The sequence below is a fragment of the Cyanistes caeruleus genome, chromosome 1 (assembly GCF_971803275.1).
Source record: "Cyanistes caeruleus chromosome 1, bCyaCae1.hap1.1, whole genome shotgun sequence".
Taxonomy (NCBI): Eukaryota; Metazoa; Chordata; class Aves; order Passeriformes; family Paridae; genus Cyanistes; species Cyanistes caeruleus.
The window spans coordinates 20,565,526-20,584,338 of NC_141701.1; the positions used below are offsets into that span (position 1 = coordinate 20,565,526).

Genomic DNA, 18,813 nt, shown 5'->3' on the forward strand with positions numbered 1-18,813 from the left:
TCTCCCACTGAATCACAACTGCTCCACATAATTTTTGAAGGGTATGCTGTTCCAGGTGAGACCTTACCAAAGCCTAGCAGAGTGAAAACTTCTTCACAGTGCTCCTTGGCTGGTGTCTGTACATTCCTGTATGACATTAATCTCTTTCAGGATACTGGCTACAGCTCAATTTACAAACTATTAGGGCTCCCTGATTCTCTGCCAAGGAACATTTCCCTACACCATTTTTCTCTGTCCTATGTCAACCACATAAACTACCCCTACAGAACATCCCTTTGCATTTTTCCTTTTGAATAGCATCATAACATCATAACCATTGCTTGGGGGTTTCAGGATAATTTTTTAATATAATCCTGCCATTAGGTATTAACACAAGACTGGGAGAAGTGTATCTATAAATTCAGTGAGTATAAAAATTAATCGATTTCTTAGTTATATAATAAAAATAGTGAACAAAACTGGTTCCCAAAGAGGTCACCATTCAAAAAGATCCTTCCATAATAACAGTAACCATTTATTAATATTTTTTGTTAACTATAACTCATCTGTTTACACTGTCCATATAGTATTCTCAGTTTCCTGAAAGCCATATGCTTTATATTTACAACACTAATGAGCAGAAAAAATTTTGCTGTGTTAAGGAAACTGGGAATACAAAGTACTGAAGCGTTGTGAACAAAATGTAAAATTACAGTATTTAAATTAACCAGAAAAAAAAAATCACTATTAATATTGTACACAATTTTATAAGCAGTTAAGTGAGAATATCAGAAAGAGAGCTCAGGACAATACACTGCTTTACAGAATATCAATTTTATGTCTATTTTTCCATTTTAATTCATGAAAATCTTTCACTATGTATTCTGAAAAAACATCACAGCTTTAATGACCCACAAGTATGAAGGTCCACTTAAATATATATGTTAAAAAATAAATGAAAATTGATTCTGCCTGGAAAGTAGTTAACAAGCATGCTTTAAACCAGTTATGCATGAGTTCAAAAGCAAATACTTATTTTATCACATGAACTTACAAGGCATAAACCTCTAGAAGAAAGAAAAGAGTGCAACTTACCAGTTTAAAGCTTAAATAACATCTGAAATACATTTTAGGAATTTGAAAGTTCATAATAATAAATATTTTTTAGTTTCTCTTTATGAAAGGAATATTTTCATCTCCATGCTTTAAGTTCTACTCAAAGACTGAATGTCCTAGCTTTGCCAGTTTCTGTTAAAACTTAAAATTTTCAGACAGAAAAAAAGTAGTGGCTTAACCATATAAAAGGTTCACAGATGAAATACTGGCTCCATCACAGTCAAAAGTTCCTCAGCTTTGACTGACCCAAGATTTCACCTTTTATCTGCTGAAGTTCTGAAACTTCACAGATATTCTAAAAGCATGAAAAAAAAATGACATGATGAATTCCTGGTCCTTAGCAAGCTCTTCCAACATATTATGTAGATTCATACAGCATTCTATGCATGACTCAGACGGTGCATGTGCATAGACATGCTGTAAAGAATGCTACATATCATTCCAGCTCCTCATGCACAGAAAACACATCACTTCACCAGAAGTTTCATTATATGGAACATTTGCCAAAAAAAAAAAAAAAAAAGAAAAAAAAGACAGAGTAGTAGTAACTCCTTAAATTGTATTCCAATGCAATCACTTAAGCTACTGATAAGGAGAGTAAGACCTGATTTTCGGTTTTCCATTTGCAAATGAGGGGTTAGAAAGCAAACACTTGTACTCAGTACAAGGTATTCTAAGTACAGGTACTCAGCTTGTAAAATGCCCTCAGCTGAATGTTCTAAATGGGCAATTATTTTAAACATACTCTCCAGGATGTTCTAATGCTACACAGACATTACTTAATCTACAGAGAGCAGCTTACTTACGTCTGGGGCTCCTTTTCATTTTGCTGTTTTTGCTGTGGTTGAAGAACGTTATTTACCAGCTCAGTGATCCCACTAAAGGGAAACCACCTGTTTAAACAAGCAAATAATGTGACTGAATAACCAATAAAACCACACTAGTTTAAATGTTTTCTTATCCAGTGTTAGTGGAAATACACAGGCGGAAAAGCTAGAGCCAATGGGAATGTTAGCTGCAGAACTAAGTCAGCCACTAAGGGTGTAAGGGAAGTAAAGTTTTACAATTCACCAGTTCACAAGCAGGCAGCAAGAACCTACATCCAGCTAACATGTGGATGGAGTAAGAAGCTACAGGCAGCTCTCTTACAAGCCAGTCAGGAAGCAGATGACAAACTACCTGCAGCCTATCAGGTATCAGTGAAAGCTAATACCATCAAAGGTGCAGAGAGCAGAACACGGCAAAGGTAGAAAAGTCGAGCCTATTGCATCTTTAAGGTACTTTACTTACTGTGTCGGCTGTGGTTTTTGCTCTTCTTTGACCCTAAAAAGATAAGTTTGCACAACTGAGTGCAACATGTTGAAAAAAACTACCCTGAAGTACTAAAATCTGTATCAAATAGAAAGGGAAAAGTTCCTGTTTTGAGTTAAAAGGATTTGCTTTAACATTAGTTATATGTTTGTATTAAATTGTACTATGGGCTGATTTCCATTTAGTTTTACCAGTGGGGAGTGTCAAGTATAGAAGAAAACTTTAATATATATTTAAAAATTAAATCAGTAATTTTCTATATCTGACTTCCAATTTCTTGCACATAATATCATGTTAAAACATTTCCAGCAATACATTCAGCTACATATATAAAGGAAGGTACTTTGATTATGTGAACTACAATCTGTTTCTTTTTTTGTTCACAACCAAATTACCTGTCATAGTTCAAGGCAAATTTGTAACACGTAATAAATCATTTAAAATGCAATATACTAAACTAACAGATTAAAGGAAAATCTACATTATATTCATTAAACTACAGTGATGTCAGGACCTGAAGACAACATAACTAAAAACTAAGGAAGAAAAGCTATGTAATTTTACTCTTGAGTGAACTTTACTAGGATTTGCTTAAAGAAATAACTGGATAATGCATAGAGCAGGTCTGTTTAGTACTGATTAATAGTTGTCCACTGTCTTACGGAAAATATTCCATCTAAAATATATGCTCTAACTTAAGTGAGAAAGCTGGTGTTCTATATCAAACCTGTGCTGGTTTCAGCTGGGGTAGAGTTAATTTTCTTCACAGTGGCAGGTATGGGGCTGTGTTTTGGATTTGTGCTGAACACAGACAGGGTTGATCACATAGAGATGTTTTTGTTACTGTTGAGCAGGGCTTACACAGAGCCAAGGCCTTTTCTGCTTCAAGTACTGCCACCCTGGTGAGGAAGCTGGGTGTGCAAGGGAGGCTGGGAGGAGACACAACACCTGTGCTCAGCTGGGACAGGTGACCCAAACTGACCAAAGGGATATTCCAGTCCATATCGCATCATGCTCAGTAAATAAAGTTGGGGGAAGTAGGAGGAAGGTAGTGGGGGGATATTTGGAGCGATGGAGTTTGTCTTCCCAAGTAATGTTATACCTGATGGGGCTCTGCTCTGCTAGAGATGGCTGAACACCATGGGAAACAGTGAATTAATTCTTCTTTTTGCTTTGCTTGTGTGAGTAGCTTCTACTTCCTCTATCAAACTGTCTTTATTTCAACCCACAAGTTTTCTATCTTTTACTCTTCTGATTCTTTCCCTGATCCTATGGTGAGGGAGGGAGTGAGCAGCTGCCTGGGCCTTGTTTACTGACTGGGGCTAAGCCATGACAAAAAACAAGAATAGAGACATATTTACATCCTCTAATTGCAGATATTGGTCATAAATATCGAGTCAGGCTCTACTTTTCCTGTATGTTCAAAAACCCAAAAAGGTTCCTATATAGATATTCTGAATGTCTCTATAGGGAATACTCTCACCTAACTAAACAGGAAGTACAGGCTCATCATTTTAAGTGGGTGCTTGGTGTTGCACAGAAAACTAAAGCTTACCGAAATAGCTCCATATCTCCTCCACCATATATCACATCACAGGAAGTAACTCCATAAACAGAATTCAGTGACTACATAAGAATTAAATAAGTGGGCAATGAGAAACAGTAATCTTTCCAAAACAGAGTACTGAAAGGGACAACACACAGTAAAACATCTTCTAGCATGGTTTTGTCTCCTCAGCACTTTAGAAATGTATATACAAAGTAGCATTCCAGTACAAAAATAAATAAATAAATAAATAAACCAGCCCCACAAAACCCAGCAGATATATTGAAAAATAAAAAAGGTAAACATAAAAAAAAAATGTCTCATGCCATTGCAATTCCACTCTACCATGCATTTTAGTCATATAATTATCTTTTTAATCAAGAGAATGTGGAAAATTCAAAGCAGGAGAAATAGAAGGGATGGGAAATTAAAGCCTGTCCATACTTTTCTCACTAGGTAGCTCAGGACATTTAATTTAGATCCCCAAGATTATGATCATTCAGGTTCTGTGGTCAGCTGTGAGAAGGACACTCCTAGATAATAATTCAGAGCTCCTAAGTTGCCTACACAGAATTAGACACTGAAATGTGACCTCCCTGACAACTGGACACTGAAAACTGAATACATCACTAATCTGTATATTCCTTTCCATACATGATTTCCAAACATATGTACTTGACTCTTTCAAGTTATTACTTCATTGTGAATCGTTCTATTGAACTATTCTTTTTCAACAGGATCCAGCATATTTACATAATAGTATATATCTGGTGGCTTCAAATGCAACTGCAAACCCTTGGGATTTTTGAAAAATCTTACAATCTATAGTTTTGCACCACTAAATAAAACACATTGTCTATTATCAGACATATTGAAAACCAGCATTTAAAATTAATTTCTCAGAATTTTATAGGAACACTGTGTTCTAAGTCAGGATATTATATGACCCTACAATTCAAAATATCTCTCTCAAAAATTAATCTTTTCGCTTCCTAGAATTCTGTCTCATTCACTATACACTTTCCAACACTGCAGTTATGTGAGGACAAGAGCTTCCATTATTATATAACAGTGACGCATTCCTTGAGCACTCTCCATACATCCTTCAGTTCCTGGATTAGGAAATTATCTTCCTTGACTTTACAACGAGCATGGAAGGCAAACTACAATTTGGAAAGAAATTATTAAGAAGTCTATTGAATTAATAGATTCTACCATATGATTTTAAATTAATATTAACCTTGTAGGTCAACAGGCCTGAACCCTTCAGGTGCACAGCCAGGTATTTATCTCTCAAGGTCAGAGAATGGATACAGATTCTGGATCTAAATCAGAAAACGACAGACTAATTTATGCTACTTTTTCTTCCAAAAGGCTTCATTCAGATGAAATTACAAGTTGTAGCAACTGATAGAAATAATTATATATTAGATGAAATGCACTGAATGTATTTTTAACACTGCTGTGGTTTAAATATCTTTTTCTAGGCAGAAAAGGACTAAAGAGACTCCAGATAACTTGAACGCTGTACCATGTACTCATACAGTTGTATTTCCTTTGGTTGCAAGAACTGCTTTGTGTTTCACTGGATTGTGTACTCACATGTTTATGCATTGCTTTCTACCTTTCTTTCAAAAATCAGCAACAAACAATTGTTTAAAAGAAGTGTCTTCCCAGGGCAGCAAACCCCCAGACTTCCATTTTCTCAACAGACCAACTGAAATACCCCAAGGAGTATAACTACATTCTGCTCCTCCCAGACTACCTGTCTTCATTTAACCTTCAAATGTCTTCTCAATTCCATCCACTCAAAACTCTACCGAGAACAGTGCCAGTTTTCATTATTCACTAGAAACAAATTCTGATCAACACCTGCTCACTAAAACCACCAACAGGCTGCAGATAATTTATCTGATCGACAGTGACTGAGACAATGCATTCTGATGGTGCAGAATACTAAGCATTTTACCACCTATTTTTAAAATGTTAGAGGAGTTTGAAAATTTTGTCCCAATTTTTTTTTTTTTTTTGCAAAGATCACAACTCTATACACTACTCCACTTGAAAACAAGCCAGGATTTTTCTACTTGCCAGCAATAAAGAATTTTTACACCTTGCACTTTGTTATCGGAAACCTCTGCCCTTTGAAGCATAAACAGCACCATTACTCTTGTGTTCCTCTGCAAGCCTACACAGTGCAAGTGCCAGACCCCTTTGATCTTTTCCAGTAGCTGGAATCATTAAGCAAAATCTCAAGTCTCATTGAACAGTTTTTGATGTTAGATCCTCTCTGTGTACCAAAAATTTCCTCAAAGATTAAGGCTATTCCCACTGGCACAGGGAATGAATATGAGAACAGAACAGTCTTTTCCGTCTTTTGCTCAATAATAATCTATGTTTTCCTTATTTCCTAACCAACTCACTGGACTAGGATAGACCAGGATGGAAGTTTTTTTCTAGCCCTTTCATTGAAATTAAGAAGATTGGTAAAGAAAGTCAATCTTTTGCTTGGAACTCATGCATGAAAAAACCACTAAATATACTTTTTATTACTATTAATGCTGTAATGTTGCTAGTATCAATTTTATGAAGCTGTTGGTGCTTCTAGAGTAGTTATGTTTATTAAATATATTGCCTAGGAAATCCAGAGAGTATGACATCTGTATGAAATTTTTAAGTTTAGAGAACGTAGATCCTAATGGAAAAGCAGGATATACATGCAGTAGTCCCAATGAGCAATGCATGTTACACTAAACTTAATTAAGAATCAACATAAGATTAAATATTAATGTGCCAAATTATCTGGTTTTCCTAAAGCAAATCATAGAGGAAGGATGAGGGATAGTCTGAGATCTATAAAAAGATTTGTCACATTTTGCTTCATCTGCAGATACCACACTGACATTGACCTCCAGCTTTGTTCACCATAAAGAAACAGAAATAGTTGAGAGAAAACAGCAGCAAATAATTTTGTCTCAAACCTAGATTTATATTATATGCAATAAAAATCTATAAAGCTGCTATCTTTCAAATAAAAACAGCAGCATGAATGCTAACTACTTCATAACCACTTCTATTATAAAGTGAATTAAACTGAATACTATTCTCAGGATTAATAATTTTCTTTCTTTGCATTCGAGACCCCGCTAACCCAGATGACAGTACAGAGACACAGCCTTTTCAAGAGTCAAGGTGCCAACATCTTTGAAGTGTTCTCTCTCTTTCTTCAAAAATTGTCTACAATTATAAATAGATTTGAAATATTCCAAAATCACTTGATATTACCAAATGTTTTTTCAATGCACAACTAGTGAAAAGATTTTAAGGAAGGTATGTAACTAGTTTCTCTGGAATTTATATACTCCCATTGTCATAGTATATGAACATCATAATTTCTAAAAGTATTTACCAGTGGCAATATTTCTTAATTTAGAACAACTTCCTCCCCTGAAACTTAGAACCTTGAAAATGGCACTGAAAATAAAATAGATTTAAAGAAACAATGATAAAATTCTAACCTCCTTTCCCTCTTTCTTCCCTCTGCCTTCTATAATTCCTTTCCAAAAAACTGCATTCAGTGCATAAGTATATCCAAACCACTCTGGGGATACCCATTCCCTCATTTTAACTGTGCTGAAAAAGAGGGAAGATCATCAGCTCCAGTGACATTCAGAGGTTTCCACCACCCTGTCTTGGAATGTAAGGTCCATTAATCCATTTTCCTAGACTGCCTCCCGTGGACTCTTTCTTTTTTCTTTCCCCCCGCCTAAATCTTTGTAACAGTATTTCAGTTATATGCCCTGCACCAAATGAACAGAAAGAAAGGATTAGTTGCAGTGACTGCAGTCACTACACTCGCACATGGGAAGTCAAGACACGGCACAAGCACAGTACGTAACTTTGCCTGCATCCACTCTTAACAGAACAGGGGAGTTAACACACACACACGCAAACACAACTGTTTTCTTGAGAAAGCACCTCTACAGATTAATTAAGTTAAATTATGTAAGTATGTTTGACTCGAAGAAAGGAGGGCAAATATAAATCCATGCCAATTATGTAACTGTAAAATATTATATATTAACTGAATTGAGTCTTTGTACTGATTACCCTACTGATGCTATATGTTCATACACATAACAACATGCAGTTTAACTATTTCGATCAAACTTAAAGTCTTTAATTTATATTACTGTTCCAACTGTTTTATTAATTTAGAGAGTATAAGTAGTTGAATTGAGAAGGTTTATATTTTGGACAACAAAGCAATATCTTTCCTCAACATATATGCAGATTTTACTGTAATTTTGTTCTGTTTGTAACTAAAGTACCAGTAGTTTCCAGAAAAGCACTTCCACAATCAGTAGCTGAGTGATAACTGGACATTTGATATTAGTAAACAAGCAGGTGGAGAAGTTGGGTACTTGGGCTAGAAACAATATCTGGAATAAATTTAAAACCTACCTAAATCCAAGCTTGAAAAGTTAAACATTCCCTGAAGTCCAAATTAAATTTACCTTAAAGACATACAACAAACTACAAGAAGGCACCATACATACTTTACAGATAAGCACAGACATGATTCTGTGTAATAATCTAAGCTGAATGAGCTCCCCGAATGAGCCTCAAATGAACAGCACCCACAAAAATAACAACTTCTGTGAGATAAAGCCTACTCTGACATTTAGATGCCGATTAGAAATGGGATTGTTTATCTAAGGTTCCAGACAAACAAGTGGCAAAGTGAAATTTTGACACTAATATTTTTATAAAGTATCTACTAAAATGGGGTTCACTGTGACCAAAAACAGTGCTCAACAGCCCTGTACTTTTAACTCTAAAACTGAAGAAACTGACAGTATGTTTTGATTATTTCAGAATCAGCAAAATAAATCAGATTCTGTTTAGCTTAGCTCATGAATTCTTCAGGGCAGAAATGTTTCCTATCGTTCTTTTCTGGGATAGGAGAGGTAGATACTGTGTTCTGTAAATGAAAGCACTCTCACTTCTCACATGTCCTAACTCAGCCACACTTCCTCCTTGCTAGTTGTTACAGTGCTCACAGTCAAATTATAAAACTGAATGTCAGACTCACCAATCAGAACATGTGAAAATTCTTATAGTACAACTAATAACAAATAAGTACTACACTGAACAGTAGCCGTTATGTTATATACAGTTATACAGATACTCCATGTATATACAGTATATACATACACTGTATATAACATATGTTATATACCGTTCCAATAATTAATTCATGGATCAATGCTCACTTCTGAAGGTTATACAAAATTGCAAGTTGGAGGCCTAGACCAGGGAGGTGATATTAAAAGATCTATGTTAAAAATCTATTGTTTGTCTAAACCTACCACATAGTTTAAAGTGGACTACTGCAGCTTTTTCTTATATTTAGTAAGGAAAAGAGTATTTTGGTTTTCACAGGGTAAGTGGGAATTTCTAAGACAGAATTTGTAAGCCCTCAGCATTATAATTTGTTGCCCTGTAGAACAGGCCAGCTGCTCCCCACATAGGTATCATGTGTCTGCTGAGGGAATGAGGCATGTATAAAAACCTGAAAAAACTAAAATTATAAAACAATAAATAATAGAAAGTCTTGGATCACATGAAGTTGTCAAAGAGGGGCAACAATTAGAAAACAAAGGAATTATCTTGGCTGAAGTCATGTCTTTCAATCCTAAAACTTCAGAAGGTTTTTTCAGATTGGCACATTACTAATATTTTTGAATTAGGAGTTTCACAATAAAGATTTGCTTTTTTCTAGGTAAAGCATCCAATATCTTGTTGTTCATCTCTAGCATCATATATAACAGCTGCAAGATCAGACCAGCTAACTTGCAAGACATAAAACAAAAAATTAGCCTATATTAGAAATGCAGTAAGAGCAAAACCAAGATCAAATTGAGGCATAAGAAGGATGTCAAGGCCAGCAGATAATAAGAGTACACAAGTTTAAGGAATCCTTGAACCATAGTAAATATTTCTTTAGAAGTAGTTTACCCATTCAGGGTCTATTAGCTCATTTAAAGAGCAGCTAAATGTTGTGTAATTTTTCACTACAATGAATTTCTAAATCCATTTCAAGGACATGAGATACAAATAAATACCTCCTTGAATCTAATCAGTTTGTTCTGTCAGTAGACCCCTTTTCAGTCAAAAAAAATTAGGGGAAAAAAAAAATAGCAATGTTCCTATAAATAACTTTCAATTTCTTTAAAATTCACCTGTGAGACAGCTGTGTCCTGCTGTATATTTGATCATACTAATGTCTCCCTCACACAATCTGAAATTCCCTGACTTCTCTCTGATCTCAATGCTCCTATTTTATACAGGCTGAAACACCTCACATGGGAGCCTGACACTTGTTCATGGCCTCTAGATAAGTAGCAACTGCCTTCACTTAGGATGTTTTAGCTGGTTGAGCTTTAAGGACTTGCATATTTCAATTCATTGGAGGGAAATAGTTTAATTTGGATTTAATTTTTTTCTCCAAGTTAGTGTTACTTTCCTAAATGCTGCAGATATGTGGATATTTCAGGCAGATGACTTACAGAATTAAAAGAAATCAATCTGAGACAGCAGGCATCAAATCTGAAAAGAATATTGGACTTTCCAGAATAGAGACAAAATTGTTCAATTGTCACATAATATTTGTTATTAGACGCAATTTTCTGTAATTATGGGGACCTCATAGCAAGTCTTGGGTGTGATTTGAGTTGAAAATATGTTGAAGTTACAGATATTTCTACGACCAAAACTCTAGCAAAGATTAATTTTTGACTAGGATTCCATTGCATCTATTTTCAAAAAGTCAGGTTTCTCCACAGAAGTGCTGGAATAGCACTTAGGTTTGCTAGTCTAATCTTATATATTTTGTGTAAAGAGAAAAAAAGTGGTTTACATTCTTGCCTACAGGATATGTGGTATGTATCACAAAAGCTGCATTACAATGAGCCATGCTTAACTTCTGGAAATAAGGATGACTGTAACAAGATTTCTGTGAATTAGAGTCTTGTTCATGACCAAAATGAAAACATTTTCCACTATTATAATAATAACACATGCATAAATACATCCAAATGTGATATACATGTGTACAAGACTAATCAAACTTTAGTAAATCTCTAATTTCCAAACACAATTTTACCACAGTGAACTTCAATAATGGATAATCAAATATCAAATAAGATTTTGTCCTACAATAGTTTTTCTTAAAAAGCATTCAAGAAAGGCTTAAATATTTTAAATGAAAATTTTAATCATAAGGATTTTTAAGGAATATTTATTTCAGTGTCTGCGTACAACTTTCGTTACTTAATGCAATTTTTTTATTAATTCTGTATTGGAAAGATGAGACTTTATTTTTTACTTATGCTTCAAAATGTTTTGCAGTTAACTGAAATTCTCAAGGAATTCATAAAATGAACCAGAAAGCCTAATTTTAAAATTGATACAAAAGCTAGGATATTGAAATCAAACTCGTTAGGACTTATTCAGAACATTAGTTGAATTCTAATGTAAGTAGAGTTTCATTTTAGAACAAACCATTAAAAAAAAGTTTCTCCTAAGGGTTTGGAGTAGCTTTTGGGTTGGATTTTTACTTTTTCAACAGTAGATGGCATTCCAAGCATCTGCTGCAGAAAGTGCTTTCATAGATGCTTGTTCTGTCACCAGCTGTTAGTGAAACACGCAACCCTGGACTCAGCTGCTAGCAGGAGAATTTAAAAAAATCATTTTAACTCTGTAATTAATTTTAAATACGCTGGCAATTACTTTGAACTTGATACATTGTTTTGCTTGTTTAATAGCAATTTTGTAACATTATTATCTCTAAGATACTCACCAGGTGAAAATCATATACACTAGAGATTAAAAACAGACAATAAGTTAGTACTTCTCAGACTGTGACATTTAACTGTGTGAAATGGATTCAGATTTCTTCCATTCTTCCAATCCCAGAGAAGGATTATTACAAAGGATACAAGAGGAACAGAAATAACAAATATCATGAATTTGTTCCTGTTCTCTTCAAAACCAGCCTTACAAAGAGTCCCTTTTTGGAGCAGACTTATGTCCTGCACCCCCTCTGCACACAAAGCTCTGGATCATTATTGCATAATGAACAGGGTGCTGGCAGGACAAGGGCTTCAGCTGTAAGGCTGGACTGCTAAAAGGCTTGAAAAATTCAAGTTCCCTTCCAAAAAAGAAGCACAATACAACTTCTGCTAAAAAAAAAAAAAAAAAAAAAAGCCTAGATTCTAAGATTTAAACAGGAAGTGAAAAGCCAGGAAAAGAAAAATAAATGAGAAATACAACAGCAATGCATACAAATTTAATGACAATACTTTCAAATAGTATATTTATCATTAATTTTTTTCTGATTTGGTGTTGCTGTTCACATAAATCTTGAGAATTAGAAATTTTATTATTATTAACTATATTTTATTTAAGATTTTATGAGGGAATCATGCCTATGTTATTACCTTATTCTATTATATTTTGTATAAAATAATATAGAAGATATTATACATTATCTGTGATGCTGATGATGCTATTATGATGATAATATCATTATATTATGACACTATTATACTATTATTAAGACCTCTTTTATGAGAATAAAACATAAAATACTGGGGGTTTTTTTCCTGAGCATATATTTAGTTGAATAAAAATATAAATGGGAATACTTGTAGATAGCATTGAATTCTCTATTCACATATTCTACAGAATTTATAGTTCACACAGGAAATTACTATGATATAATCTTATCTACCTGTGATGTCATGTCTCTGACCACATGAGATATTTGAGGTAAATACAATGCCCAGTTTACATGCTACTGAGAGAATGCACGAGTGGTTTTCTTTAAAAATAGATGTTGTCTGGTGATTCATTTGATGCATTGAAAAGTTAGAATCATAAATAAAACATTATTATAAACTGTCTGCATTACTAGTTATTTAAAACATAGTTTACAATAGTGGAAATGGTCTTTTCCATTGGTTTTATATGCCTGGAACAATATTCCACTAAGAAAGAAAATATTCCAGTGTACATTTTACCAGAATGGTTTGCTATTTCTGTACACATTTCTCTTTTTTTTCAGTACTCTGTTGGGGTTTGCTTGCTATTTACACCTTTATTTTAAAATGAACCAAAGTTAGATAATACTTGGAACATTTTGTATGTCCTTGTCTTGTACTCTTTGCATGAGTAAGGCTCTCCTAGTTTGAAGAGTTTATTTAAATTGATAATTTTTGTGCACAATTTTCTTTCTCATGTTGTACAGATGTATTTACAATGACCAAGCAAAGTGATTCTAGAGCTGCATCAGAGATGCCAACTAAACTGGGGGCTTGTACTTGATTCAGTGAGCAAACTTTGGACTCTGGTGATGAACATAATCCAGTCCTCTGAGCACAGCCAGTTTTGAAACTACTGACAATTTTGCATACATTCCACTCTCTCTGCACTTAAAACATCCAACTTTTAAGGTTTGAAAACCAACATTCAGAGAATACTACCTGTCTTTAAAAAACCAAAGACTTTAGCAAATGCCTCCTAAACAGAAAACTCATCTGGTCTAATTAATAAAGGAAATAACACATACAAAAAAAAGAAAAAAAAAGAAAAACTACTACAGAACACATCAGCAAAATTAATCTTTAACAATTTTGATTTTTTTTATCAGAATTAAAATTCTTTCAAATAGTTTCTATTTCATAATTCACACTCTAAGCAGAAGTGTAAAAGCATTTAAATTATCTGCTATAAAAATTAGTTAAAATATTTTCTTTCAATCTAAGCTATAAGGGTTTCTGATCAAAATATCATGCCTTGGCTGAGAATGCCAATGGTTTTAAAAGCTAAAACTATATTAACCATTAAATTATATTAATAGTTTCGATTAATTTGTATTAGGTCCTGTCACATATGATTCTCTGTAGTGGCCAGTGGCTGAATCGGAGACATTTCCAGGCTGAGGGAGTTGTGGATTTACTCAGCCTATGAAAATCTTGCTGGTTTGGGTCCAATGGGTTTGACATTCCAGTGTACAATGCAGGTTGATGAACCAGGCTGTTCTAAATTTCAAGGCTGTAGCGATATCCTACATTTATTTTTGCTTTGGGTGTTAATTTCCTTCAGTGTCTTTTTACAGTTAATTCAGAAAATTGGTTTAATAACCAGTAGAGAAAAACCCTTGAATTTCACTTTTGCCTGCATTGTATAATTAAGAATGAAATGAGATCTGATCTGTGTAACTTTTCCCATTTCTCAGTAAAAACAAGACATCTATTCTCTAAATAGGCTCCAGGAAAGAACTCTGGATTCCAAAAATGCAAGATCACAATCTAATAAAAATTGTACTACTACTTAATGAATTCCATGTTTGTTTAAATTTCTTTAACTGTGTTTCACAGGGAAACTTCTCATTGTTACTATTCCTCTGAGTAAACTATCTAACCTCTGAGACCATACATAAATTACAGTTTAAATAATAGAAGTTGTTGGAACATTTCTTTCCCCTCTTATTCTGGTTCAAAAAGTATATCCCAGTGTTCCTGAAAGTAGTACATACATTTCTATAAATGTCAAAATTCTCTTCCAGAATAACCAGAAAGTTTGATTGTGTGATCACTTTTAACATAGATTCTAAAATCTAATATAGTATCCCTGAAATTGTAACAATCTTACCATTTTCTGTCTGACTACTTTTTTCTGCATTTTTACTAAGATTCACTTTCCTAGTCCAGCTGCAAAAAAAAATCTTCCAGCAATCAGACACAAACTCAAGTGTTGGTAACCTCTAAACCTTTTCACCAAAACCAATGGAAATTTTTAGTGTACAATTAAAGATCATACACTACTCAAGAATACAGTATTCTCTTGACAGTTAGCATCTTGATGTTGACCCAATACCTGAACTTCCTGAAAAGATGCAATGTCATTTGCATGGCATTATAAATAGAATCTGAAGTTTTCCCCCTTTGTTTTCTGTTTCCTGGGAATAAATAATAAATAATTAAGTACTCAGAACCCTCTCAGTGACATACATTTTACCTGAAACACTCATTACTCCTTTATAACAGTGATCATTTTGGGATTCCAGAAACTTGGGATTGGCTATCATAAGTTTAAGGTATTTGTAGCAGGGGGAAGGCAGGGATAGAAAAAATAAGCTTCATATCTCAAATTCCTCCTTCAGCAAAACTATACCTGTACTAGAGGCATTAATAGAATGCTACTTCTAGAAATAGTTATTTTGTGAGCATCTTTATTCCTAAACATATGTTATTCAAACTCTTATCTGAAGTTCTAAATGTTTAATAACTAAATGCTGCACAGAAGCTTTGAATGATCATTTAACCTCTAAGTCTTTATTGTAATGCAGACACTCATTGTTCTCATTCCTAGCTAATTACAAGCATTCATTCAATTTTGCAATTAGAGAACATTTAAAATGAATAGAACTCATTCCATTCATAAAGATGCTAAATATAAATGAAAATTAGTAAACACAAAGTGACATCAAAACCAGCTCAGACAATAGTCTTACAATTTAAAATGTAGCACATGCTAAACAGCCTTGAAAAACTCTCAAGTTAACACATTCTGCAGAGCCACAACACCACTATCAATTTCCAGTTGGGAGCATGAAACTAAATTTTGTAAATTCGGTATTTTCTTATACCTATACTAGTAGTATAAATGAGAAGTAAAGGCAATCTACAGAAAACAAGCTTAAAAGTCATTCTCAAATTCACAAATTAGTGAATTTCTATGTTGCTGTTTTGTAACAAAAATACCTCTTTCTTCCAAGGAAAGAGATTTTTGCAGAATGCATTATTCTCATTTGTCATTGTCTACCCCAAGCACAAGTTCAATGAACTAAGTTGTGTGAGAGGCAAAAGAGAAAACAGGACATTAAATAGCTGAATGTCTAATAAAACTTGGACTTTCTGTTTTCTATCTTATCTCAATCTCCCAAACTGCAAGTTAAGCTCAATACTTCTTGTCCCATCATCTACTTGGGGCAAGAAGAACAGCAGCTTTTCATTTCCTTGAAAATTTTGAAGTTCCTTTAAGTCTTCTGCCCTAAGCTTATCTGAAGTGTTAAGCCTCTTCTCATGGCATGTTTTCTAGAGATCTCACCAGGACTACTGTCAACTCTGCTATTTTGAGCTGCAATTTTGAAAACTAGATTCATTCTAGCTGGGCATTGAGTGGTGCTCAATACTGCCTGATAGTTTTGTAGGATGTTGTTATATTTATGCAACCTATGATGGCAAGTATCCTTCCCAGTTCATTTTCAGCATAAGAGACAATTTACAGTCTACAGACTAGATAGTATATATGTACATGTTTATAGACAGCTACATAGTCAGTAGCTAACTTCAGCTTCAATGTATGATTACATGTAAGCATAGTACTTACTGAATAATGTCCTTGTTCAACATCATTCAATAATTTTAGACCATAACTCTATTTTCTCAAAATAATTCATAACTTTTCTAACTTGTAAGTCTACTCTATTCTATCATTCTGAACATTAATGGATATGCTTAACAACCTCACCAAAGTTTCATTTGGTAAATCTTTGTTTAGACAGAAAACCATCCATATATAGGAATAAAACTTTCTGGTTCATTACTCATGGGTAAATATTACTATTCTACAGTAGTTTTCTCTGTATCACCTGCCCTGGATTACTTAGGAATATGTTTTTCAAGAAGATATTAAATCTTTTCTCAAGATATGTTATCTATTACCACTTCTCTATCTACAGAAGCAGAATTTCCTCTGTTGTAGAATTGAACTCGATGTTTCTGGCATGATTTGTTCTTGATAAATCCACATTGAGTACTATTCATTTATATTTTATCTTCTAGATACTTACAAAAATTTTGCTTATTTCTTCCCCTGGTTTTCTTTGAATTTCAATAGGCTAATCCACTGCTAATCCTCTGGCTCTTCTTGCACTGACACCCCCCCAATTTTCTAAAGGGGGTTCTGTTCTTGATGCTTTCTAGTCTTATATAAGAGCATATTCAGAAAAGAGATTCCATCAGATTTTCTGAACTCTTAAAATAGCTTACAATAAAACCCATAAGGCCACAATACTCAATAATTTTATTATTTCTTTGTGACTTACAAATAAATTTAGAGTCACAAGTTTAGAGACAGTCTTAGCATCTCAATTAAAATACCATTTCAGCCAATAGATAACTACTTTCTAAAGCCCTGTCTATTCAGATCCCTTGATCTGAATAAAAACATTAATAGGAGGCATGATCTTGACCTTCTAGGTATACAATATCTGCAACCACTTCTGAAATCTTTCTCATTCCTAGTCCTGAAAAAAAAGGCAATAGTCTTATGTAGGTACTAAATGCTCTCTCTGAAAACAATCATATTAACCAATGAACAAAATTGACAACTGATTAATACTTTTGGGCAACACTGCCTTGAAAAGCACAATGCACATGCTTGAAAAGCACAGTATTATGTATGATCCCTACTCACTGAAGACAGAGCAGACACATGTATCATAACCCTGTGAGGCCTGTCCGTGGCACTGCTTGCCTGTATGAAACATTCCAGGTTTTCTTTAACTTAATCTGGTGTATTCCCTCAAGACCCCAGTATTCTTAGTCACAGTTGAACTCTTAGTTGAAAAACCAGCCCTGATGGAGTATAGAAAATCTAGAGGTACAGATGTGCTTGTCACAGGTACAGAAACAGCACATTTTGAAACTGATAGTCTCAATTTTTTCATACAGTTAATAATACACTTCTTTTACCCTTTAAAAGAGACATCAACTCTAAGAAAGACAAAGGCATCTAAGCTGAATCCCGAAATTCATTAACAATGAACACAATTAAAAAATTTAGTTAAACCTTTCTTTCCAGACCATATACAGCAAAACAGGTAAAAAGTGACAAGTAACGTTAAAGAGCTCAGAATAGATGAGCAAGGGTGACATGAGAATTGGGAAAATGTGAGACCTGAGTTCAGGATTTTTTAACCTTATTGGAAAAGTGATAAAAGCATTGTTTTGATTTCAATCTTAGCAATTTTTATGTTCACAGGAGACACAGGCACTTTAACAGGCATTTTGATTGTGAAATTGGTTCATTTTCTCTTTGGCACTGTAGCCCCTTGATTGTTCAAAGTGTGCACATAGTTTGTAGCCAGGCCCACTGTGAGTTAACCAAGCTATCATCCTGAGTCAGAACAAGCAGCTGTGGATGAGAAGATAATGCAGGTTGGTCTGCATGGTGAATACAAGTACCAACTGGCTTGGAAACTTGGGCTTGTATCCTAACTTATAGAGCAGAACAGGATTGGTATACACTGAAATATCTATTCTTGAGGAAGAGACATTTGGAAGAAAGAGGGGAGAGATTAGAACAAAAATGCAAGATTTAAAAGTTTAATTTTTGTAAATATTAAAACATTTTACTCATAACGCTAGTGAAATTTAAGTCATTATTTGTTATATTTCAAAATATGTTCTATTTCAGTCTCACATTCTTGAGCTTGATGCAATTGCTCAAAGAGATTGATCATATATGTGATGCAACCAGATCTTAATGGTCCCTCATCTGACTTAAATCTTCCCTGCTCTTACTATGAATTCTGAAAATTTTCTCTATGTGATTTCGAATATACAGCCTCTCATATAAGTCATATATGTCACCATCTATGTCCTAATGATAAATTAACAGCCATCTAACTTAAAATTGAAATATACTGAAATATAAGTAAATTGAAATATATTTTTAAATTAATATTTTGAAGATAAAAAACATGCATTGAAAATAAAATAAAGGTT

At 34.0% G+C, this 18,813-nt stretch overlaps 1 protein-coding gene across 50 annotated transcripts in view; it reads right to left on the reverse strand.

Moving 5' to 3' along the window:
- Window positions 1–18,813, reverse strand: part of RIMS2 (regulating synaptic membrane exocytosis 2) — a 447,314-nt gene that overhangs the window by 385,622 nt on the left and 42,879 nt on the right. For 36 of the 50 annotated variants that reach the window (XM_086881253.1, XM_086881272.1, XM_086880958.1 and 33 more), the window contains exons 2-3: window positions 2,386–2,418; window positions 1,902–1,988 (exon numbers count right to left, since the gene is read on the reverse strand). The exons of the other annotated variants lie outside the window; for them this stretch is intronic. In XM_086881253.1, coding sequence (XP_086737379.1) covers window positions 1,902–1,988; window positions 2,386–2,418 — 120 coding nt within the window. The remainder of the gene's footprint in view (window positions 1–1,901; window positions 1,989–2,385; window positions 2,419–18,813) is intronic. 50 annotated transcript variants of the gene reach the window in all.